Genomic DNA, 27116 nt, shown 5'->3' with positions numbered 1-27116 from the left:
AAAAACCAACCAAAATCCAGCAAACCCCCAGAAATCACCATATTGTTATATAGATCTTTCTTCAACAGTAAAGTATTTTCAATAATACCTCTTTTTATGGTGTGACAAAATTCTGTCTTCCAAATCTGAAATCATTTTTAAAACCTGATGTAGCAGTTTGCTTGTATTATTTGATCAAATCTTACATGATTTAACTGATTTGGAAGTTATCCAGATTAATTAAGAAACCTAATCTTTTCCATGAATTCTCAAAATGGTAAAAAAAACAAATTAGGCAAGAATGATAGATAATCACAATTCTTTTACTTTACAAAAAAATAATTTTTTTTTCTGAGTTAAAAGCTGTAGTCACTACTGCCTACTATCCAGCTGTGAAATATCCCCTTTTAAAAAAGCAGCCAAATCTGTTTGCTACATCCATCAAAGGTATGATTTTTTTTTTCCCTAACCAAAATTCAGTTGAGAAATGGATGCTGCAAACAACTTCAGATAACCAGCTTTCATTAATGTTAATAAAGGAATGACAGCCCTGTGACAATAGTTTGGAGGCACTAAGCCTAAATGAAATATAATGCTGTCCTAGTCATTAACAAGTGCACTGCCTGGATCCCTCAAACATTTTAATTTTCTTTTTTTCCCTTGCACCATTTTCATATTTTCTACTAGAAGAAGTTAAGTAATTTGAATGATTTATTGTCCAAATTTCATGCTAGCAGAGCAGAATGGAAAAACAAGAATAAACTACACAATGAAGTTTTTTCCCTACCCATCCTCCTATTCATTAAAAAGAATTTACACCCATGAGCACACTTTCGTTAAGTAGCATCTTCTGCACACATTCCATAATTTGAGAGTTTTATGAAACACTACTTGGGTTTCGCCTGTGAGTATGGCAACCAGTCAAGTTTTAATGTTTTACCTCTTCCAATTCAGTAAGGAAAAACACCTATAAACCTTGGATTATTTTTTTTTCATTGTAAATATTTTACATGGAATAGTGGGTTTTTCCCCCATTTCTTATCACAATATTCTCCTGGACTTATAGTATTAGCACCTGAAGTACTCACATTGTCCCTGAATTCATCAGACCCTGATTTACCCATAGAACAGATAAATCACAGCATGTTCATGACACAACAGATGATCAGGAGCATTAAGTGTTGCTTCTTTTTTCTCACACCAATGGAATTGCAGCAAGCAGTCCCTGGATGACAGATCCTGGCTAGAACAGAGCAAAGTTCTTCTGCTCCAGTTCCAAGTGCAGCCATTTCAGCACACACAGCTATAATCCAGTTGAAATGGAACATAAATTGCAGTTGGACAATGCTCACACTCTGAAAGGATGGACACTTCTTCACAGCTTGTCTGGGCAACCTGTTCCAGTGCCCACCACCCCCACAGGGAAGAATTTCTTCCTGCCATTGAATTGCAATCTGAATCTCCTCTCTGAGTTGATTTCAGCTGTTCTCCCTTGTCCTGTCACTGTGTGCCCTTGGCAAAAGGCATTCTCCCTCTTTTCTACAAGCCCTCTTTGAGGAAGGCTGCAGTGGGGTTCCCCCAGAGCCTTCTGCAGCTGTCAGTCTGTCCTGGAGCAGAGCAGCTCCAGCCCCACGAGCACCTTCAGGACCTGCTCCAGGAGGCCCAGCATGTCTGTCCTAGGCAGGCACTGCAGAGCTGGATGAGCGCTGCACGTGGGGTCTCAAAGGAACAACCCCTCCTTCACCTCTGCCACCCTGCTTGTGACACAGCCCAGGATTCACTTCACCTTCTGGGCTGGGAGTGCACTCTGTTGGTTTATGCCCAGCTTTCCATCCACCAGAACCCCCCAGTCCTTGCATGCATCCTTCTCTCAGCATGGACTGCCCTAGCCCAGTGCAGCACCTCCTGCACTTGCTTAAGGGTCTTGCTGAACCTCATTCTCTTCATCATGTTCAGTTGTGTAACCCAAGGTGCTGGACAATTTCCTTTTTGTGGGGTTTTTTTTTTTTTTGGTGACACTTTAAGACTTGAGCAAAAATAGCTTTACATATTTGCTGAACATATTTCACACTGGCTTTGTCAGTTACTTGAAGTGAAAAATTATGACAATGAGATGTGTTGCCATAGAAAAAAAAAAAAAAAAAAAAGGCTGCCTCCCACCACAGCCACCTAAATCATTTGGCATTTCATTTGTTTCAGTGGCCAATACAGATAAGAATGTGTTTGTCCCTGGATTTGGGAAGTCAAAAAAAAAATTCCAACTGTCAATAAAGCTTTCTTTTCTTGTTGTCCTATTTCTCTTTTACAACTACCTCTTCACAGCTAGAGGTTTTCTCAAGTTATCAGAGATGCTGTAACCCACTAGAAGTGAGTCTTTGCAAGATGCAATATGAAAAATGAAGCATTTTCTATACAAAACCCATAACAATCTCCCTCCTCACCCAAACACCTCAAAAACACATTAAACACTCATTCTCAGAGAATCTTCTAACTAGTCCTTCTGAACAAGTGAACACTAACTCCCTAAAAACCAATGACTCCCAGAGACAACACAAACCTGTCTGTTTCTAATAAACACCAAACTACAGTTTCTGAATTTTCTATAGAACATTTTCAAAGCTTACTAAAAAGATTTAGTCTTTTAGAGAACTGATCATATATTGCAGATCAACTCTTTACTCAACAATGGCATCAGATGATATTAGATCAAATCAAAATTACTTGTTTCAAAAAAACCTAAATAGAAATAAATGTTGATTAGGACCTGCTACTACCAGTACTCCCTCCCTAAGCAGTTGGTAAAATTTAGCCAACTAGTCACAGAAATATTACCCAAGTTTCCCCATTTACTGAAAAATATAAGGCAAGGATATTTTACTGAAAAATATACACAATTACAACTATGGGGATGTTGTAATCTAGGACTGTACCATCCTCCACACCAGCAAAATGGGACCAGAAATTATCAGTACATTTATTCTGCTGCTGCTAACTGCATTAAATGGAAAATATTTTTAAAACCCAGTAGAAATCCTTTAGAATAATGGACAGTAATTACAACTTTGTAAGTTGTGACACTTGAGTAAGTATTGCACAGTACATCTCTTTCTATTAAAGAGGGAGATAAAAGATGCAAAACCCACAAACTCATACTTCAGGGGAAATACACAGGCAAGACAAGCACTTGAAAGAGAAAATATTCTGCCCTAAAGAGCTTATGTAAGTAAATAAGTGGACAAATTTTAAGTGGTAGGCTTCAATTCATCAGTTTAAGTACTGGAAATGAGTGTTTTTTCTTGTATAATGACAATTGAGGTAAAGTGTGAAAGCACTGACTATGCCCAAAAATAAACAGCTTATTAAGCATCCACAGCAATTTAATTTCCTATTCCTTTCTCAACTTAAACACCCCAAACATAAAACCAAAAGCAAAACAAATTACCCTTGTGCTTGCCAACCAAAATAAAACCCAAAGTTAAAAATACCTTTACAATTTTTAACTCTCTCTATAAATACACACAGAACAAGTGCATTATGGAAAACTTAGAAGGTTTTCAATTTCCTGCTGGATGTCCAGGAGATCCAGAGGATCCTGAACTGTGCCTTGTGGAAAATATGCAGGCTCTGCAGGTTAGTTAATAAATCAAGGGCTCTGTGCAACCCAGCCATCAGTGCCTGCAGTGAAGAGCAGCAGGTGAATTTTATTTGTGGTCCTGGTGCAGATCACATCTGCAATCCCATGTAGGCTCCACACAGCCCTAAGGAATGGGACCCCAGCAAGCAGAGGAGCAGCAATCACAGTCTGGGCAAGCTGCTCCCAAACTTCATGGGAGAACAAAGATCTGAAGGTTTATCAAGATTCAAGGAAAGGTGAGAAGTCAAAACATATTAATTTAAATGAACTGAAATCCCATGTGAGTTTGCCAATGCAGGAGTAAATTGGCCTTCACTCACTGTAAAGCAAGGAAATTAAACTACATACAGCTCACTAAATTAATTTTATTCCTAAAGACATCACCAGCCAATGGCAATTTAATGCATTATAACTTATGAATGTTGATGTTGAACACTTTGGTAATTTGCTTTAATTTGCTTGAGTGCCTTGATCTAGATATAGCCTTAAGGAAAACTTGTATATTGCCATTTTAGATTGCATCATCCATTGTATTAAGGAGAAAAGGTTGATTGTGAATGGCAGAACTATGAAGTACTTGCTTCAACAGGAAAATACAGACCATTATTGAAGCCTCTCAACTTCCTAACAACTCCCAGCCATGCTCAGGTGGCAACAGCTCCACCCTGCAAAGTCCTGATGTGTTTCATTACAAATGAAATATGAATTAAGATTTTAATCCATTGAAACAAATCCTGCTTTGGGGAACTACAACAGAAATCTGGGAGGCATTTCCACAAGGTCTTCAAGCCCCTGAAGGGCACTGACTGACAGAGACACCAAGGCTACCAGGAAGAACCACAGTCATGTTTCAGACACAGGGAGGGCTTTTTTCACCCCAAAGCCTTACACAGCTATTTTTTTAATTGTATTTTGTGTGAGCACAAAGGCACCTCCAGAAACCTATTCATTTGTCACAAAATCCCTTAACAAGCCTGGAATCCAGGAGGATCCAGAGATGAGAAAGGAAGTAACTTGTCATTTTAAATGATTTTATAGCTCCCAGGTCAGCACCAGGCTGGAGGCCACCACAGAGAGATGAGACTCCAGAATCAGTTCATTCCAGGAAAAGAATTCTGTGAATTCTGCTAGAAAGCACACAGGGTCCACCCTGAGTTTCTCCCACAGGAGCTTGCTCATAAGGAGTAAGCCAGACCGCAGCCAGGGTTTTATCAACAGAAAATAAAAACACTAGAATATTAAGCAAAAGAACTGAAAACTAACTAAACTACATAAAATTAACTGAGATATAAATAATGCAAGAAAAATCCAAGTTTTAAACATTTAAAAGTGAAAAACAAAGTAGTAAAAAGCAAATAAAATTCACAGTAACACCTACATTTATCCTGAAGCATAACAGATTCACTACAAATCAGTGTTGGAGTAAAAGAACTGCTAATACATCAACCCAGAATACATCTTTATTTTTCCAGCAAGATAATGTCAAAGAGCACATGAAATGTATTACAGAAAGGTATAAATGCCTTTCTGCAATTTAACTAGAAGCAAAACATTCCCTCCCACCACCATTATCTTCAGACTTGCCAGAGAAGCTCATGCTACTTCCTTCACCCCTGAGAAAATCAAACATCTGCCCACCCCATCAGCTTTTAATCTTCTTATGGACAGAATTAATTTAGCTTCCTTCTGGGGAATGTGATGGGAGAGAAAACTGGCCAAGCCTATTTGAGCCAAAGTCAGTCTTTTGTTTAAAGGAGAAAAAAGAAAAAGAGAGGGGAGGAGAGGGAAAAAAAAAATCATCATAAGCTGTGAGCACTCTTTAGTTATGCCATAATTATTAAGTATCAATACATTCCTATGCATTTTACCATAGTTTAAATATGACTTCACTAAAGAAACACCACTTTAGTGAACATATGGCAAAAACTCCCTGAAGCATGCCAAAGATGAAATGTCAGGGTAATCAATCACTTCCATTCCACTTAGGAGAGGCATCAGAAAAACTTACATTATTTCATTAAAGGTATGATTTTTATTCATACCTGAAAACTTTCACAAATATTAGTATACTAATATTAGGAACACTATCCTAGTGTTTAACTTGAATCCATTCTGGATCTTAACCTGGAGGATGTTGAGTATTTATTACCTTTTAAATTCTATTTCTCTCAGCTCCATATAAAGGAGTAATAAAATAATAGTTGAAAATATTTTCTGTGTACTGCAAATTTCCACCTATAAAAAGTTCCCTGAGTATGGATTACTGTTATGGCACTCATTCTTGAAAATTATCTAATACCCACATTCATATTTGAAAAGCTTACAATTCAGTGTTTGGCATTACAAGCCACGTGCAGGCAGCTTTCCAGAGAAGAAAATAAAAGGACATGAAGAGTCCTGCTGAGCCCTGCCAGGGGAAGGAATATAAGAGACATACTGAGTCTGTGGTTTTGTTGTGCACTACAATAGCACACACATGCAAGCTACCCATATTAAATATTTAGCTCACCTTAGGTGAGCAAACTGCCTGATTAGGCATTTTCATTATTCTGAATGGGAACTGTAACAAACCAGCAAAAACAGTTTTCCAAAGATTTCAGCTATGAACAAGGAAGTTGATTTACTTATTACAACTTCACCTTTGAAATCTGAGCCAGCTATAAACCTACCCTTTAAAATCAGATGTAACATTCAGACCCTTTAGATTTTAATTTCTAATACAGCATTAAAATCCATTTAGGATTTTAATATGTATTTTACTACTTTAATCTGCATTTCACCTGCTGTTCATGTCCAGATATTTTGGAAGCTTTTTCTTGACATTATTTTCCAGACATAATTACAGATATGAAAGCTACTATAAAAATCATTATTTGCTACAGCACACATCATCACCCTAAAACAGAATGGCTTTTATAGACCCAGATGAGGTAGCTGCATATGCTCTGTATATTATAATATATTCTATGTATTATTAGCTACAAAATATTTGTCTTAAGACATTATTAAGCCCTCTCCATCCACAAGTCTTGTTAGTTAGCAACCATGATAAAACACAATTGATCAGGCAGGTTATCGGCTTTAATGCTGACTGTATTCCATTTTTATTTCAGTTATATGTAAATCTGTTTGCCTGATTTACACCAGAGGTAACTGGGAAGTGGGGCTGATGGATAGTGCTGCATAATAGCAGCACCCTCAAGTCTCCTATGCTAAAGCAAAAGCAGAGTTGGTTTTTTCCCTGCCTCAGCAAACCCCACCTCTTCTCAGTCTGCTTCAGTAACACTCCCTCCCTTCTCCCACAGTATGGTTCCAAACTACTTCCCAATTTCAATAAAACCTGGAGAAAAGTTATTGCCTTTGTCAACTCTTATGAAAATTGCTGGCCAGGGAAATTAAAGCCTCGAATTACTGCTCCCAGGGAGTGAAAGGCAGGCAGTGCTTTCTCTGTGTCTCCTCAAAACAAGCACCAAGCCACCCAAAATCTCCCATCTGTAACTCAGCAGCTGCACTTCCCTCCAGGCCAAGGGAGGGCACAAGGAGACACTCAGCTCACTTGAAGAAATCTAGCATTTTTAACAATATTCTAAATTAAAGTACTATGAATTTGCAGCCAGTAGACTGACAGTTAACTACAAGCCAACTTATCACAGCACTACATCACTTTGCTTAGTCACACCAAGTTTTCCTTCACACTTGAACTGAATTTTAAAAGCCTATCTGTTGCTCATGCACAAAACTGACTCATATATCTTCATGGAGAGACAGAAAGGAAGAGATTTAAATTCCAAAAATACATCCTAAGTTTCTTAAAGCAGCAAACCAGCTGAATAGTTGGACTTCCTAAACCTTAATGTGCCAAATGCAATGGAAATGTAAGATGAAATAAAAACATGCTTTGTTAATATTCATGCTGTATAAAGTCTAACTAACAGTTTTATAGGTGTGAGGAACAAGTGAGTGGGAATTGGATTTCACAAAGTATTACCTGAATTGATATTATGATATTGTTAATATGAAGATGATAATTTATGTTATCAAGTGGTTAATGTTGTTACAATAGCCCAGTTGTGAAATTGGTTTTCATGAGGACAGCACGGTTTGGTGTGCTGCAATGTGGGTACACAAGTTTGCACTGGACAGACTATTCCTAGCCAAACTTCTGAGACATGACCTGAAAGGAGGAGAATTTCATCCAATGAGGACCCTGATAACCACAGTGTTGAAACCACACCACTGCCAAAAGGAGTGACACAGGGTGAGACTATGTAAAACCAAAAGTAAATTTGCATAAAGCTGATGTAATATCAGGGGACAAAAGGTGAGGACACCATTTTGAGCACAAGCCTCTGGCATTTCGCAACACTCCCAGAACTGTCCCTTTTGCTTTGCTGATTTTTTTTGTTCTCAATAAAACTTCCATAACTCATTCCCATTTGGGGTCTGGGTCATTTATAACAATAAGCCAGCTAATGAAATGATTATTTGTAAAAAATACAGTTGTTCTCATAGTTATTTATAAATTTCTTTCAATTGACCAACTGCCTTAGATAAATTTGACATTTCAAGTACATTGGACAAACCTTCATTATTCAAAACAGTTAAGTACTACAGATGCATAGATCCAAGGTTAGCCTTTTACATTTAGAAAAAAATTAAAATGTTTGTCTCTCAAACAAATTTGCATTCAGGCTACACATTTATTGATTCACAAAGGTAAGGAACCAGATTTATTTTTACCAGATCATCTTCTTCAGTGTTAAGTCCCATTTGCACAAGGCTCGTGTTACTTAGAAAAGTCCCAAACCGAAAATCTCCAGAAAATCCCCCAAGCCTTTTGGGAACAAAGAGGGCCAACAGAGAAAGTGGTGAATGAGAATTAAACCAGCCAATTCATCATTCAGAGCCTGCCTACATGCACTTGCATACACACACATCTCACCTCAACTCCCTCAGCTCAGCTGAGTTTGAGATGAATAAAGAGCCAGGAAGCACCCTGGCAGCAGCAGTGATGTGAGTGGTGTCAGCACTAGCATATTGCTCAGTGCAAGCACAAATCCAGCTCCAGATGGCAGCCCAGCAGCCCACAGGCACAGGTACACTCCAGGAGGAATGAGCACTGCTGCCCCAATGCCAGGTGAGTGAGCCATAACTAATGCAGAGTTCATTATTTGGCCTTTACAGTCATTTACTTCATGAGAAAGCCTGCACTGAACAGACTTAGCCAGAACCACCAGGAGCAAACCTGAGTAAGTCAGGACTTGGCCTACAGACATCCTAAAAGTGAGGATGCTGATTCAACAGCAACAGTGTGGCTGCACAAAGGACACAGGCAGATTAACACCTGCATTTAGATGGAACACTAAAAGCTCACAAATTTCAAGACCCAAATATAGTCACTCTTAATTAATTACCTTCTTAAATGGTGCAAGAAGGAACTGCTAAAAAAGCTTAAAAATATGTTCTATTTTGCTGTTCTAACTGATCTTCTCATTGGTTATGCTGCACTACCTGGAAATAGTTCCCAATGACATCACTTTTAATCCATCCCCCAAAGGACTAAGAATGGGGCTCTTGTCTCAGCATTCCATCAACATTTGCCCCTAAAATTCTAAGTTCTGAGCTCTGCAGGTTTAAAGCACTTAGAAAAGACTATCTTTGCCTTACATATTCTGACTGAAGAACTGAAGAACACCTGCCCATACCACACTGCTGTAATAACTCTGTACCTGTGAACAAAATCTGCCACATTGAGATAGAGACACCCTCTGGTATCACACACTCCCAGCCACATACTGAAAGAATTCAACAGAAGGGAAAAAATCTCAACTAAACAACAAAATAAACCCGCAAGTGCAGGAAAAAGGAAAGAAAGTGGACCTTTAAAAGAACAACACCAGAACACACTCCACAAATTGAAACAACAGTCCTTAAGTGTGTTCAAAGAGGGCAACAGCAAGGACTAAGCACAGAATATATAAAAATAATTATAAACAAATCACGAAGGAGAGTGTGCTCTAGCTTAACTAAGTAGCAGTAAATGGCATGAGTGAGATGTACAAGAGCCTGGGCTCTGAGGCAGTTCCTATGGAAATTGCTAAGGTAACAAGCTACCCTACTTTCCAAGCTCCAAAGAAGGTATGACTACAACACTAAGTTAGTTATAAGCAAGTACTCCAAGCAGAAAAAGCAGAAAACTTGTTTCACAAATAATGAATTCTACCTTACCCTATTGCAAGCAAACAACTAAGCAGTAAAGTGTCACAGGGCCTAATGACAATGGTATCATCTCAAAAACTGACCAGAGAAGGAAATCTTGATTCAGTTCTCACATCAGTTACATGAATTACTCAGATGATTGTTAAATTCTTTAATTGTAATCCTGATTTAGTTACTGTATTATAAACTGCAAAGTGTGCTAGAAACCTTCAAAACTTTGTTAAAACTCTAACTGCAAGACAAGAGGATGGCTACCCATAACCTGCAGGGAGGAGGAGATCTGTTAGAGTGAATTATTTTTTGATCCCCCATCTAGCACATGCTCATTTCTACTGGGTCTGCAAGACCTTTACACCACCTTCTGTAGGTGGGAATAAATGACAACCCTACATAACAGCAGAGTTGTTCTTTCCCCAGAACTGTCAGGTGAAGATGCAGCTGTTAGATATTCATGAGATGTTTGGAGATAATTTGCAGAGGGAAAGGTGTTGACCCAGTTGTTTAAAATAAGCTTGTGCAATGCATGATGTCTGATTGTTCAGAACTCTTAGGACAAAGTATAAAAACCTGTAGCTCAGGTTCAGTTGGTAGCACTGAGCAGCACCCTATAAAACTTGGATTACACACAAACCCATAGACCTGAGAAACACAAATGAATCTAAGCAGAATCCTACACAGGACTCAAGTAAAGGTGGACATGCAATCCAAAGAACACAAATGAAGTGTCCTAGGCAGTTTTATTTGGGGCTAGGTTTCCAAATGAGAGTGACTCCTGAAACATTAATACAGGATCCCAGTCCTGGAGCACGGTGTGTGCATGGCAGATGAGTTTCTCAGGGCATACCCCTAGGGCTGGCAAAGACACTCCTGTCATGCAGCTCTGGATCAAGACAGGTCTAGGAGGTCATCTCAGAGCTTACACCAAACATGCCTGAGGCCCTCAAGCCTTTTTAAGTAAAGCTTCCTGGATGTCTAAAGCTCTCATTGAATGTGTCCACAGAAATGCTTTGGGTTCCCCTGTCTGGCTCCTCCATTCCAACCTCTCAGAATCAGAAGCACAGAATAATGAGGTTGGAAGAGACCTCTAAGATCAGTGAACCCAACCCATGCCCTAACACCTCAACCAGACTATAGCACCAAGTGCCATGTCCAGGCTTTTTTTAAACACACCCAGAGATGGTGATTCTACCATCTCCCTGGGAAGAGCATTCCAGTGCTTTATTATCCTTTCAGTGAAAAATTTCTTCCTAATATCCAACCTACACAATGTAGCTTGAGACTGTGTCCTCTGGTTCTATCAGAGACCAACCCCACCTGTCTGCAGCCTCCCTTCAGGAAGGTGTAGAGAGCAGTGTGTTCACCTCTAAGCCTCCTCTTCTCCAGGCTAAACAGCTCCAGCTCCTTCAGGACCTGCCAGCCGTGCCAGGAGCACACAGAGCACTGCCACAGCTGAGCTGTGCACACAGCAGGGACCCAGGCACTGGCTCAGGGCAAGGCTGCACAGCTCCAGCTCCTGCTCCCTCTTGTTCAGCAGCACTCTGGTGCCACACAGCAATGCCTACCTTCCTGAGGCATGACTGATTGTACAACACCCCTGTCTTTAGCTGAATTTGCAGTTCTTAACCCCAACATGAAAGAAAAGCTATCAGAGGGAACAAACCAGGCAGTTATTGTGCAACGCAGTACAACAGTCAGATATCTTGGCACAGATGTACACAACTTACAATCCCAAAGGAAATGAGTGCACTATTATTCAACCTAACACATTTTCTTGAAAGCAGAATTTGTATGTGATTTTTCTTGGTCTGTATCAGCTTCACTATTTACACTAAAACTCTTTAAGGGAAAGCAATTTAATATTTGAAACACAACTGAGGCAATGAAATGCCAACCACTGAAACTGTTGTGTGGGCCTTAAATATAAAATACAGTAATAGTTCTTGGTTGCATTTTATCCACTCTCATTAGAGTAACACAGACACACAAAGCCTTCTTGTCTGCTGCCCCAAAGCAGTGTTAGGTTGTTGGCAGACTGTTCTGGAGAAACATCCATTTCTCCAGCTAAAAGATTTTTTCAGTTCATGGTCATGTCCTGGCCCTTAACCCTAATGGACCAAGGACCTCATGGGTATGTCTGGATTAGTTACAGAGCAGTGTACTTATGGTGAAAAATGATTTACAAACCCAATAAAAACAAGTATCTACCTCAGGTATCATCTATGAAAAACATCTGCCCTCCATGCAAATCTATGTAGCTTTATGATTTTATATGATTACAATTTTCCTCACCTCCCCTTGCTGGTTAAAAACTGAATGGATGCACAGAGAGAATTCACAGAATGCTGCTCAGCCTGCAGAGGGGAGTGGGGGTGTAGGCAGGCTCTGTTGCACTCACATTGGGAATAATGACCACCTTATGCACAGAATGCACAAAAATTATGTGGCACTTCAGAGCCTGTTTCAAACATTTCAAAGAGTCCATTGTTTTGCTGACTCCTCACTCAATCCCACTGTTCCCCAAGACTTTAATGAGATTAGGACATGACACAGAAAACTGCTGATGTGGATAAAATGGTATCTCTCTTCCATCTCTAATATTAAAGATATATTGAGTTTTTCTTTCTTTTTAAAAGCATTATTTATCTGAACACTGAGAGACAACATCCAACTCCACCATATGCTTCTAAACAGCCATTCTGAATTTTGGCACTGAATCACAAATTCCTCATGATCAATTATAGGATCCTGTGGATTTACCTCCTCACACAGAAGCATATCCATTTTCTTAAGTCTTTTATATAAAACACAGGCACACACCCTGTTAATTGTTTCTGCCCAACCACTTCCTCTCCAGTGGCTCAGTGTGTAAAGTGCCATAATTGAGTAATTCCATTTGTTTATACCACACACTATTCCTTTGAAGATACACCAGAGGTGGTTAAACAACCTCTCAGTTAAAAAAAACTACAGAGGTTGTACCCAACTCAAAAGATTTTGAGGGCAATAACAGTAAAATCTTTTGCTTAATTAATTCCCCAAATCTGATACTGACTGGAAAATGCTGTTGACCTTAAGGGTGCTGAACAAGTCTCCAGTTCTTCTGAAATTAGACTTGCTTGTACTGTGGTTTACATAGGAACTCCTATTTAATTACTTGGTTTCTGCTAGGATTATGAAATCTATTTGTTGTAACTGAAATGTAGTGCATTTACTTTAATTATTGATACTCTCATGTGTTTATTCAGAGCACTTTTACCCAGATTTTGCTGTAAAGCCTGGCAGTGTACAATGGTAAGAAGGATCTTACTTTTGTCAGTTTGGAGGAAAAAAAAAACCTCAACTCAAGCACTGAAAATTTACACAGAATTTCTTACTTACAAAGTTTGAATATACCACAAAAATTTGCATTTGAGTCTGTTATAAGTGAAGTGCCTCACTAACTATACTGATCATCCAGGTGGAGCTCCAGACTCTCTGGGAAGGCCACCAGCTCAGTACTGCAGGAGCTCTTGCACCTGCCTGTTCACTGAACAGAAGAGGAAGATGCCAACAGTAGCTCTGGCTGCTCAGGAGTGCAGGTGATCAATGCCACAATCCATTGCTAGCAGCAAAAACCAAAGACAAAGGAAGCTCCCAAGCTTCAGCAGCCCTGAATGCTTAAGGAAACCCCAAGTTGAAAACAGGAATTTTTCCAGCAAATAAAGTAATTTCTACAAGGGCCCATTGTAGTGCTGTGCAGTTCTTGTTCACTTGAACACAAGTTTCAGCTGAATCCTGAATCACAGCTCCTGACCAGCCATGGCACTCAGAACTGAGAGGAAATCACCCCACACAACTCCACAGCCTTTCATGCTATTTCTTTCTTTCATATTAAAGCCATGAGAACTCAAGGATAAAAGCAAAAAGATGAGTGAAACCAGCATCACCATGACTATAATTGTAATGGATAGACAATTATTATTTGCAAATGCACACAGTCAATACAAAGGATGCCCTCAGCTTGGAAGAATTTAGCTTTATCAGGTGCTCACAGAACAAGCAACTTCTTCCTATCCCGCCCTAGGTGCAGCTAACTGGTCTGTTCTCATCTTTACATCTTGAGCTACACTAACAGTTAAATGCTTCACATATCCTAGTTACAGAAATGAATAGTCCAAAATTCCATGTCATTGTATGTAAAAGGTGAGAGCCACCTTCGAGGCTTCCACCAGATGACACTGGCCTCCAAGCTAACATTAACCTTTAGAAAAGTAGGAGGCTAAAGCCCCAAATATGTCCAATTTACACAAGTAACAAAGAATCTTCAGAACATCAGCTTAAGCATCACCTCACACTGTGTGGTACAGAAATACAAACATACTTCTCTTCCAAAGATTGATCCACCTCAAACACCAAACTTTCCTGGATAAAAACCAGAAGTTGTTCTGCTGCACAGGGGATTATGCTTGGAAGTGAAGCCTGCAGGGAGAGCTGCAGGTTTTGCAAAGTCATGCTGAACAGTTTGCTACCTGAACTGCTGGGGAACCAGCAGCAAGAGCCACCACCACTAGCTTACTTACTAATTTTCCAAAACATCATCAAGCCAGGCAAACAGAAGGTGCCACACGTATTAAAATAGGGAAAAAAATATTTTTTAAAATCTTTCGGAGGAAAATGCCTTGCTATAAACAATTCCAGGTCCAGAATAATGAGATCATGCCTTCACAATAAAAATTCAATAAATAAGTCAGTTCTTCCTAAGAGGTAGTGTGCCAATCAAGCAAAAACCCTGTTACAGGGAATAACTGCCAGCAGCACAAGTTATTTTAGCTGACATTACTTCAGAAAAAGCCCACCATTCACCATCTGCTCTGGCACAAATTCTGAAAGCTAAGAAAGTTTCCAACATCACTGATGAAAAGAAAGCAGTCGAGATGAAGAAGTTTTTGTTTTGCTGTTAAAAAGAACAAGCATCTAGGACAGCTCACATTTCAGCAAGAACAAACACAAACATAAGTTTTGCACATTTCATTAAAATCATTTACAAAGAGTTACAGCAAGGCAGAGTGCCAGTGTAAGGAATATAACACAAAACAAAAAAAGCCTTTTACAAATTTTACAGGTGGGCAACTCCAAACAGTGGATCACTTCACACTGGAGTTAAGAACTCTAAGTTTTAGGCAATCTGACCACACTCCAGAAATACATTAATGGAAGCAAACACCACAGGAAAAATGGAGGAGCCATCATGTCATGGAGAACAATGGCATAAAAAAGAAGCTTTCAAGCATGAGCATCCATCTGGATATCAGAGGTTTGAAGTGAGCCTCTAATCAAGAGCTACCTAGAACTCTGAATTCCTTTGAAATGTTTGATGAGTTCCTACAGCAATTATACCAATACCATGAAGACAGCAATGAGATCATGCAGGTGAATGAATTCCAATCCTATCCTCCATATTGCTGTGATTTAGCCAATGAATATAATGTACTTTCTCATTAAACACCATGGGGAAGTAATTACTTTCCCATTTCCTCCCTAATTTTGTCTAGCATAAAAAATATAAACTAACCATAAAAAAACCTTGAGTAAAAGCAAAATATGAAACTTGCCAAGTTCCATAGTTCCATAGTTTCATGGCAGGAGATTAACTATTCTCCACAAAAATATGATCTGACATTCAAGGTTTGAACTGAGTGGTCCATCACTATGACAAAGTTTAGACAAAACGGATGAACATATTTAACAGATTTATTTCTCCCCCATCTGAAACACAAAGCCAGAATGTCACTGCAATTTATGAATGAGCTAAATATTGAGGGCACCTTTTTAATAGTCTGGAAAATAAGGCTCCAAAAATCCCTCACCAGTTCTTTCTTAGACAAAAGCTAAGTAACAGATGGGGTTTTAATATTTCTCATGACACCAGATGATGCTTTATGTGCAGTCGTGCACTCTTAAACAGTTATTTCAAAAAATTCTGGTTTATGTTAAAAAAAGGTTTACTTGTAATTTAATATCTATTATATTTTCTCCATAAATGGAAGAAACCAACAAGGACAGTTTAACAACCTCAAAACCCTAGGCAGTATGCTCAATCTATGAGGTAGAATTCCTAGAACAAAAAACCTTACTTATTTTATGATCTTAAAAAACTATATAATTTTTAGAGTTAATGTGCATCCCTTCACTTTTACAGATTTTACACTTATAAGCTTAAAACATTTCGACATTTCTTCTTGACTATAATCTTGCTTTTCTCTTTCCTCTTTCTTTTTCCTCCCCACAGAGCAATTTAAACAGAACCCATTTATTAACCCATTTCAAATCCCTACCCCTTGAGGCAGGTATGATATCCCATAAAAACCTGGGTTTGCTATAACAACACTTTGGTTTCTCATAAAGCAACCCAAAATTCATGCAAAGTTTGAGAACAAATCTTCAGACATGACAGGTTATCTTTTTTCTTCATCCAATCAATTTCTGAATTTACTGCTAAATAGATTCTTTCATTAAATATTCCCTTCCATTTTCTTGTACAGTATCCTAAGTCATGAGGAGTTGGGAATAAAAAATTTGGGAAAGGACTTTTATCAAACAAAAAAACCTTTGAATATTTTTCAGAAATTTCTACTTAAGATCCTATTTTATGAGAAGGGCAAACTGGAAGTAGTGCATGGGTTTAGGAGAGTGTTTAGTGTTGTCTATTCATCACATTTCCATAGGTATGCAGCTGGCAAAAACCTTAATGAGGGCACAGCTTTCTAGCATTTGTCATACTTACCAGCAGATCAAAATAGCATTTATCTGAGAGCATTCAACCCACTTGCACAAAAGCAGACAAACATTGGCCCAAGAAAGAAAAGGGAATCTGTTTGAGGGTCTCTCTTTCTCATCTGTGAGTGCCTCAACTCCCACTGACAGCACTCTACAGCCATACAATACAAGTCCATCTCACCAAGCTAGAAAGCTTTAACAGTAGTGCTGAGGTCTAACTCTTCCACCACCAAAAAATTTACTTTATCAAATGCAGAGTGGAAAACAGAGCAATACTCTAAAACCTGGGTTCATTACTTCAGTTTTCTGAGTATAGTTTTATCACTCATGTCCCTTTCCAGACACACACCTAAGGTCAGCAAAAACCTGGGTATGTTAACAGAAAAAGGCTGCACCTCAAGAAGCCTTCCCTGCACACCTTTTTACTCCAGACAAACAAATCCCTGGGGCACAGACCTCTAGAACATGCAGATCAAACAAAACACATTTTGGCTTTTCATAGACAAGAGCTTTCAGCAATTGTTACTCAATCTAAGTGACCTCCTAGAGCCTAGGCCAGAAGGAGAAGCTGGCTCTATCTCCAAACATATACTGTATCCATGTTTACAATCATGTCCAGAAAACATATTTGAGCCAAGAGTTGTCACTCACCGTCACAGACTTCAGAGTCATGCCGTGGTAGGTGCCCATGGTGTCGATCTTGAAGCCTTCCGTTTCTGCCAAGAGAAAGAAACTTCTGTAAATCCTTGTGAGCACAGCAGTGTCTTGTCTAAATGGCCATCCCTGAATCTCTCTGGAGTTCTTCTGTCAAAGGACACATCTTCCTCAGGTGGTGCTTTAGGTTCTGTACCCAGTACAGGGTAGTCACTAGGAAATCTGCTTTCTTTAGACAGAGGGCAGTTTGATGTTGCTGCTTTCTCTAACCATTTAACATGTTTTATACTTGAATTAGTACAGAAAGCTACTATGTCATTATTTTCTACTTATCACAACTGTTTTATTTGCTACCTGAGTAGCTTCTAAATAATACTTTTTCCTGTGGCATGAAGTAATTGGAAGCCCTTCAGACAAAGGATATAAACCTAAATCTTTGTGAGAATATGTTACAACTTGCATGTGGGTCTCAGAAATTCTCCTCACTACAAGACTGAGAAGCCCCATTCATATTCCCAGAATACATTATAATGCAACATACTCAACCTGTATTAATGGAAAAATATACCTAAGAAACCAATTTACATGCCAACTATAAAAGTGTGGCCATTTTAGTTTTATAAATTGACTTCTGGAGTGCTGAAGAGTAACACTGTCATTCTCATGTGATACAGAGGACAGAATCTAGATAAAATGCACAATACCAGACTAAAGATTATAAAAAGGGGCATTCTTTGGTGGGTTTTTGTAATTAGTTTTAATTAGATTGAATTTATGCTAAGTGCCAGAAGCCTGCAACTGCCCAATGACTAAACCTGCTGTCAGCATCCTATTTACTTTTGAAGACTCCTTCCCTGTCCCACTGTTCTCAGCGATTTAAGATCAAAGTAAGCTCCTGAACAGGGCCAACAGGACTCACAAGAAAACCTTTTTCATTTTGTGAATTCCCTAGCCTCATGCATTTACCATCAACTGATCCCATCACACAACCATCCAAAAATTTCTACCTAAAATGGCATAATAATCACCACTCAAACCATGATAAACAAGCATTTGTCTGTATCTAAGCAATTCTGGGCTATATCAAGTAGAATTGGGTAAAGGTAACTGATACTGTGCAGAAACAGCTAATTGGAACTGGTATGTTTTTGTCATTTCTTACACCCCCTTCATTTTGTGCACCAGCCCAAAGTCACGATAGACAAAGAAATAAGGCAGAACCAAAGCATGGCTCCAACCCGAATTTTAAAAAAGTCCAAGAAAAATATTGAATTTTCAAATCCATTAGAGCTTCTTGCTCTCATCACGAGTAAATTAACTTAAACTGAAACCCAGACAACCTTGAAAACCATTCACATGATGTGGGAAGCATCTGTGGCTTGCTCATCCTTTCTTCCTTAGATGAAGATCATCAGGCACTCAAAGGAAACGAGGCCAAAAAATTTCTCAGATTTAAGAACTCTCCAGTGCCTATAAAAAGATACTCCAGAGTTTGGAACTTATCATACTCCTCTCACCACAAAGACAGCTATCTACTTACTGAACAGTTTGGGCTTGCACCTTTTCCCCCTCAGTCATGCCAGACCTGCCACCCACTACCAAGCCAAGATGCCCCATGTCACTGACCATGTTTGTTTTACAGTCCCCTTAGTTCCAGCTGTTCTTCAGCTTCACTTCTCAAGGCCACCCCTCCCTTTCTGCCAGATTAACATTTCTGAACTACAGACATGATTCTGAGAAAGTAAAATGGAGGCACAGACACACATGAATACAGTCCTTTCTACTAAAAAAAAATTCTACTAAAAAAAAAAAAACCAAAAAAACCCACACAAAAAAAAAACCAAAGAAAGCAGCCTAGCCTCCCTATAAAAATTGATACTGTCTCCCTATATAAACTGATAGGCCTTCCCACCTTTCCCCTCAACCCCAAGCTATAACTATGCCTTGAGTCTTAGCTCAGAGGTCACACCTCTAAACTTGAATGGTCAAAAGGTGACTGCACAAACACTTCACGGAGAACAGGTTGCTCTGTGACTATACAGGTCACTGCTGCAGGGCAGGGAGCATGTTAATATTTCAGGTGGTGCCTGGAGCCTTGTAGAATACTTGGTAGAACTCCCTAAATTGAAGGGATGTTTTTGCTGACTTGTAGTGATGTAAATCAGAGGTGCCTCATCTAGGCTGACAGTTGTTTGTGAATTTCAGAACAGCACCAGCAGAAGAACCTTTGTCCTTTCCAGACTAACCTATTATGGGTTCCTCATGCCTGTCACACAGAGCATTTCCAACTATTTTAGTTAGATATTCTTTCCAAAGAACACAGACACCCCATAGCAAGAGCAGCATAGCACCATCCTCTGTTGTGCCTGGCCCGCTGTGGCTTCTTTCCTCTCAGAACAAATCCTGACTTTGTAATTATCTCTCCATGTTTGTTCCCTGTCTCCATCAGCATTGCAAAGGAACAAAGGCCCACAGAGCCAGCAGCACAGTTAGAAAGTAAATCAAAGGGGAGAGAGGCACCTAGCAGGGAACCAATCTCTGCTCAACTGCCACTGGCTTCATCTTTTGCAAAAGTCTTCTCAAGTCTCTCATAAAATCTGTCCTGGTTCTTTTAATGAGCCACGGGAGCCACAAACCACAGCTCTGGCACTCATCAGCTTCCTGCTCCCAGCCTTGTCCTGACCCTTCTTTCTAGCACAAGTCAGTAACTTGGATGAAGAGCCACTTGTTGCCTCCAGCAAACCCCAGTTTCCTGCTTGATCAACGTTCCCAGCAGCTACACAGGGGCCACAGTAGCTACTCAGGTAGCAAATGAAACAGTTCTGATAATTAGCAAATACTGGCATAGTAGCTTTGTGCACTAATGCAAATATGAGACATGTTTTATGGTCAGTGTAGGTACCCACCCACATTCCTGCAAACAGTCACTGCAGCCTCTACCAGAGCTGCTGCAGGGCCCATGCTCTGCTGCCTGCAGTAGGGTGGGGCCATAGGAGAAACCACATCCCCAAGTGCCCACCAGCTCTCCAGCTTCCTGCCTCAAACCCTACAGCAACTGGAGAAGTAGAGTTCAGCATCTCCAGCTTCCAGAGGGGGATAGCAATCCCCCTGAAGCAGGAACAGCAGTGACACATTTGTCAGAACACAGCTTGATTGATTCCATGCTCTCACACACACCATGTGGTATTGTACCTGTCAGCCAATCACTTCTCTTACAGAAATAAACACTGCCAGAAGCATGAGCCCTGCCCCTTGCATGTCTGTACCATTTTGTCAGGTCTCAGTGGTTTGTACACTTGGGCACATCCAGCAGCACCCTCAGCTCCACTCACTGTGCACAGCCTGGGCAAAGCAGGAAACAAATGTTCCCAGGTCAGGGACTCCACACTTCCAGCTTCATTCCCACTTCAAAAATTGCTGAGGGTGTCACAGCCAGCTTAATGCTGTAAAAGATATTCAAGGAGCAGGCTCTTCTCCAAGGCCAGGCTCTGAGCCTAACACAGCTGCTCAAAAGCAGACCTGGCATACAAGAGGAACCAGGGCCATGGTGAAGAGGAGCAGAAGAGAGACCCGGGGCCATGCCCCCAGCACTGATCAGCACAAAGGCTGGGCCACACCCTCCAGGAACACAAAAGCTTCTCCTCTGCCTCCCAAAGCAGCTCCAACCTGTGCTGCTGAGTCATGCACCAGCAGCAAGCTGACAGGGTAATACTTGGCCAAGAATTCGTTTATAACCCCAGCTTCAAAATCCCAGCTCCACTGTGGTAATAGAAGCAGTTAAAATGATAAACCATTGACTAAGAAAAGGGTATTTAAGAAAAAAGAGCCTCATAAATAAAGGTACATGATGGTAAGACTTTGGACCCTTGTTTTTAAGCTTGGAATTAGATTCAGAACAACTATTAAAAAACTTATTGAGGGTCTTGTATACACTGGGAATTTTCAATATAATTACTACCAAGTTATGACTCACATTTCCTTTAGGCATACAGCAGTCCCTATTAAATGCTTCAATCACAGGTCTAACACTAAGGACTAAAGAAAGCAAGCAAAACCCAACAATAATTTTGTCATGAAAAACTGTGCTGCAACCTTTTGTTTGCCAAATAGAATCAATTTTAGAAATATATGCATTGTTAAAAACACCAACATCAACACATGCCTTAAAACTACATCTTGAGATGTAAACACAATAACTACAACTAAATAAACAACTCTAATGCCTTAAAAACATAACCTATCACCACAGGTTTTTTCTTTTTCAGTCATTGCATGTATTATGGTCACAGTTTCTCAATTCCATGACCCCAAGACTGGTAAAAGACCCCTAAACATTTCCAGTGTAGTTCATCACAAGTTACCTTTCTAGCATCCCCATGCATCAATCTGAGTGCCTTTTCTTATATAAAATAATGAGAGCTAGAAATGAACATAGGCACCCTAATGCATCAGCTTTTTGGACTGATGATATTCTGATTGAGCATTTGGGTGCACGTTCTGTTTCCTTGCACATAATATTAATGCTCAGGGTGCCTTGCATTTGCTTAAAGCCACTGCTCCACATCCATCTAGGTCACCCTGCACTTTGATTCTGCACCTTCTGCAGCTCCAGTTATCCAATCCAGCTACAAACGAGCTCTGATACATTACCCAAAGAATAAAAGCTTGAAAAAGACTCAATTTCTGGAAAAAGACCTGAATTTCTGGAAGGAAGTCAAGGGAAATAAAAACAGAACAAAGCAGCATGTCTCAGACACTGAAGAGCTCAAGTTAAAGCCTTGGTTTGAACTGTGGATGAATAAGACTGAATAACCACTACTTTTTTCAGCTGTATATTCAAGCCCCAGATAGCAACACTCTGCATACTGCCTGGAAATGATTCACTACCCCACTTCACAGCCCCAGTAATTTCAGCCCTGACACCAAATGTCACTCTGCATGAGTTTACTGAGCACTCCCTTACAGTACTCTATCCTAACAAGTAAGTTTCACACCTAAATTTCCAAGTTACACTGATTACTTCACAAATTCTCTGTACAGTTCATATATAACAGCTGTTATAATATAATAATCTTACCAGTAATTAACAACAACATCTTAAGTTTCTCACAGCAATTTATGTCTATTTTCCAGCACAGAAGTGAATGCGCAGTGCTAAAAGTGTTAAATTTTTAAACTAGTTGGCCATACCAAGCCAGAAAATACAGATAGATCACATTCTTTTTCCAAATGTGCATCTCTTGTACATACTCTCTGTTAGGGAAAAATAACAATCATATGAATCTTCAAGTGAATGCAATAAATGAAAGTTTAATCAGTCAAACTAAGTCTGACCAGTGAAACTTCAGAACCTTTTATCTCCTGCTACCAATTCTACTCTCCCTGTATAAAAGGATATCACACAAAATAAAATAAAATAACTTAGAATGAGAAATGCCTTATAAAGAAACTTTCTTAACAATGTAGATGAGAGAGAAACAAAATGTTCTGGTCCAGAGTCACCTCAAACATAGTAACTTCACAGTCCTCTGTTCCCTGGGCTTAGCACTTAGGACTGACAAAACTCTGGAAAATGGCAGCTGTGTCTGAACATCCAGTAAAGTTATAAATAAAATATAAGATGACAACAGCATGAAGTCAACAGCAAACTTGCCTGAAGGAAACATTTGAACACAGTCAGGAATATTCTTTTCACCATTATGGGCTGAAATCACACAGCAAGACTCTCTGATTTACCCTAAACAGGGCTGAAGATGGCTGGAGGTTTTGGGGGTTTTTTGTTTTGTTTTGGGGGGAGGAGTAACAATTGGCTGCTACTATGTTGAAACATGGAGAACAACAGGAACACTCCTGGAATAAGCCTTAAAGACCTAACCTTGGAGCAGCACAGGCAAATTTGACTTGGCCATCCATACTGAGAGATGTGGGTCACAAAAATGTTACATCTGCAAGACTGCCATCCCAGCACTCCTGCACACTTGGAAATTACAGAGCAAACAAGCATGTGAAAAAAATCTTCTGAGGTAAAGCCACCCAAGAAAATGGGGGAAGAAGACAGAATAGCATCTGAATATTATCTAGTTGAATCTACCTAAAAGCAGAAGAGCACCAAAACATGTGTATCAATAATGTGTGTTTAAATATCAAACCTTAAGGCATACAGGAGAGGACACAAAATAAGCTCCTAAAGCTTATTTTGAGCCTAGGATTTTTAAATCCTGAACAAGACTTTAAAATTACGTTGGTCAAGAAAGTACGACAAACACAAGTTTGGAAAAATTTCTCCAGTTGTAAAATGCTCTCTAATAAACTGTAAAAAAACCACTCAAGCAAATAATACAAAGCAAAGAAAGAAGACTAGCAAGGTAAAAAGAGGAAGTTTAGCACAGGATGCAGCTCTCTACTGTTGAAGAGAAAATACCATCACTGAGTGCGAGGATGGAAGAAACCAAAGCAACAGCAAAGAAAGAGCACCCAAGCAAAGTGCCTGCAAGCAGTTCACCTCCTCACCTCCAAAACATCTGAGCAGCTGGGCAGGATGGGTGCACTGCCAGGCAATGTGTTCTTCCACTTTCCATGTGGAAACATCCAAGATGTGCAATTCCTACTGCAAACAACATTCTAATGCTTCACAGAACTTGAAGGATGTCAAAGGAAAGGTTTCTCTGTCCTGCCTGACCAAAGCTGCAGGAACAAGACCCCCATGGACAAAAGGTGACCAAGCCCTGTCCCCTTCCCTGGGCTGCTGAGCAGTTCCACTGAATGCACCTGGAACTCAGTGTTTGCTCTTCAAGAACAGCACAATCACCACCCCCTCACACTGACTGTTAAACCACTCTAGCAGCAAAGCCTGTCCCATCTGGCAGGAAAATTTTAAGTTAGTCTACCAGAGAGGCATCCTTATACATTGCATCAGAAATAATGATCCACCACAAGAAGCAGAGAAATTTGGCTGCAACTCAACAGTTTACTTAATGCATGTTAAAATTCCTAAATTTACCCTCTTAGCTCTACAAGCTTTGAATTTCTTATGCTAAGGACAAGACAGCTAATGGAAAAACTCTATTAAAGCCTACAAATATTCAAAGAAAAACAGTTCACCTCTTTGCTGCCTAAACTTGAAATACTGTAGTATCATACAAAACTGAATATAGGCAATGTGCCACAATCCTGCTGCAAGTAGAAGAGGACTACTGTGAAGCCTTGCTAGGATTTCAGTACCTCTGAGGAAAGAGCCAACAGGTGAGACACAGAGAACAAAGCCTAGAGACACTGTCCTTTGGCTTTGTGTCACTTTTTAGCCAAGCCCACCACTGTGTCCACTGTTAGAAGCACCACAGCATCCTGCCTTCCACTGTTGGTAGCCAACACAGGTAGTCACAGAGGGCAAGGTGTGGGAATCCTTCAGAATGGCAGAATCTGTAGGATTCAGCTTTATCGTGGGTGTTATCCACCATCACTAAATAAAGGTGGATACAATGGCATAAAGACTGCAAGTTATTACTCTCTGAACTTAATTATCTTTCTTGTCCTTCAAAATTCTTTCCCAAAGTCCCAATACTGCAACCTTTCCATAAACAAGTACAATTCCAAGTTCTTACTCGACTTACTGTAAAAAAACCAGTTTAATGAAAAAGAAACCCTTTTATTTTTATTGATGACTTCATAAAAAATAAATTAAAAATCCCATAAGGAATGGGCTCACTTGTGACAGAGCTGTAAGTGACATGCATCATTCAGTTCTAAGCAAATGACATTATCTGTGCATTAATGCCTAATTAGGACAGGAAAACCACCTGTCCTCAGAGTTCCAGGTAGATTACAATTTAAAGGTAATATTTTTACAATAGAATACCCTAGAAGTAAATGAGATCTTTGCTATTTTCTGAAGTCAATTTGAAGCCAAAGAAGATCTCAAATATCTCTAGGTCCTCTCCTAAGAAATCCAGATGTTAATTACTAATTCTATGTAACTTCCCTAAGTGAGGTACCAAAACCTTTGATAAGTCAACCTCATGTTTAAAATACCTTCTTTCCAACACCTCATTTTTATTTCCAGTACTAGCCTACACTTAGCTAATGTGGTATTCTTAACCTATGTATTTCTTTAAATATCCCTAGAAACCTGAAATACAAAATTAACTTTGTGTGACTACACCAAATATAAGTAACCAGAAAGTTAAGGCAGAAAAACACTCTCTAAAATGGATTGTGACAATGAGTTATTTTTTTTAGGCAGGTAGAATATGACCTCATCACAAAACAATCTTTCAACTGGAAAAATTGCTGCAGTCCAGTCAATCCCATTTCAGCACCAAGTGAAACCCCAACACCACATTCTCAGAATCACACAAGAGGAAGAAGCAATTCAGAAATGTAACACAATTTGCATGACCTTCTGCAAGAAGCACAAAACCATCCAAGCACAAGAAACAAAGACTGCAAAATAAAACCACAGCAAGACATGAAAGTGAAGTAACTGAACTTGTGCTAAAAACAAGATTAAAAAAAAGCAATGGGGGCAGGAGAAAAATTGCATTAGAAAGGCAAATCATCACTCAAGTTCATTATTCACAATCTTTTAAAACTGGTGAGACTTCTTCAATATTGAAGATTGTTTCCATCTCCTCTCGAGGAGGGTGCTTGTGTTTTGCACTGCTGTTCCCAGTTTGCTTTTTCATTTAAATAGACACAACTAGATAATATTTACTTGCAATTACTGAAGGCAACCTTTAGAGCAACTGTGATTGTTTGAGGAGAGGGAATCCATTATATGTTATGAACCTGACAGTTATCCCTGCACTTGTGATTTTTTTATTAATTGCATAAGACCCTCCCCAAACAATTAGGTAGAAACAATTTCTACAAAATAATACTTCTGGATTTTATTACTTGGAAAGCTATCTTTCAGCATAATTACATCTCTTTTTTTGTCTTTTCATAGGTTTGTGAAATAATAGCAGGGAAAATCCCCTAACATGAACTTGGTGACTGGGGAGTTTTGGTCCTCAATTTTTTTTTTTAATTTTGAAAAAGGCATTGTATCAACTTACCCTCTTTGCCTTTAAATCTTTCCTGATCATATCTGTTGTAGGCAGCTGGAATAGGTTGTTTATTTCGTAAAGTGGGATCCTAAAACAGGTTAAAAAACATTTGTAAAACATACTAAAAAGTATTTGATGGTTTTTGAATTTCATGAAGAGTTACTTAGAACTACTCAGGAGTATAAAACCAGTTCCATTTCGTAGGAGTTTCAATGCATTTGAAAACTTCTGATGTTTCCATTCAATATCCACTTACAGTCTTACAGGAACAGTTTAGTACTGAATGCAAAGAAAATAACCTGAGGCAAAACTGAAATAACAAACAGTAACAAACTACATTATTAAAATCTCTACTGGGATTTATTATACTTCAAGAATTAGTGAGGAAAAAAAATCATTAACTGACAATTCATGATTAGGGCTCCAGCCACACAAAATTTCTCTTGTCAGCCAGATTAAGATAAAATTTTGCTAAATAAAATAAATAAAAACAAATTTTGAGGGGGGAAAAAAAGAAGGCATTCTGGGAAAAAAGTTTTTAAAAAGCACCAATCTAGAGGAACATTCAATATCAATTCAATCCTTTTTGTGGATGGCTTAGTTATGTATTCACATTTATTCTGAGTAGGACATTTGAATAATGCCATGCACAATCTAAGAAATTCAACACAAAGCAAATATTTACATGTTGGAATTCATCTCACTATTTAAATTTAGTTCTTTGTTAAATGCAGTAGCAGCAAAAACAAAACACAGAGTACAATTAAACAGCTTTTAGAGCAGACTACCATCATGCTCAAAGATACATTAGGTTTAATAGAACACAATAG

General features: G+C 39.2%; 1 protein-coding gene across 1 annotated transcript in view; it reads right to left on the bottom strand.

Moving 5' to 3' along the window:
• CDC73 (cell division cycle 73) overlaps positions 1-27116 on the bottom strand; it is a 102205-nt gene that overhangs the window by 54340 nt on the left and 20749 nt on the right. Inside the window, exons 9-10 of the mRNA XM_071436004.1 lie at positions 26296-26374; positions 17240-17304 (exon numbers count right to left, since the gene is read on the bottom strand). Of these exons, the coding sequence (XP_071292105.1) occupies positions 17240-17304; positions 26296-26374 (144 nt within the window). The remainder of the gene's footprint in view (positions 1-17239; positions 17305-26295; positions 26375-27116) is intronic.

Source organism: Agelaius tricolor, unplaced genomic scaffold (genome assembly GCF_023055355.1).
Source record: "Agelaius tricolor isolate 1412-34295 unplaced genomic scaffold, bAgeTri1.0.p SCAF_11, whole genome shotgun sequence".
NCBI lineage: Eukaryota > Metazoa > Chordata > Aves > Passeriformes > Icteridae > Agelaius > Agelaius tricolor.
The sequence above is the reverse complement of the archived record's forward strand: the minus strand, read 5'-3'. Positions and strand labels throughout refer to the sequence as shown.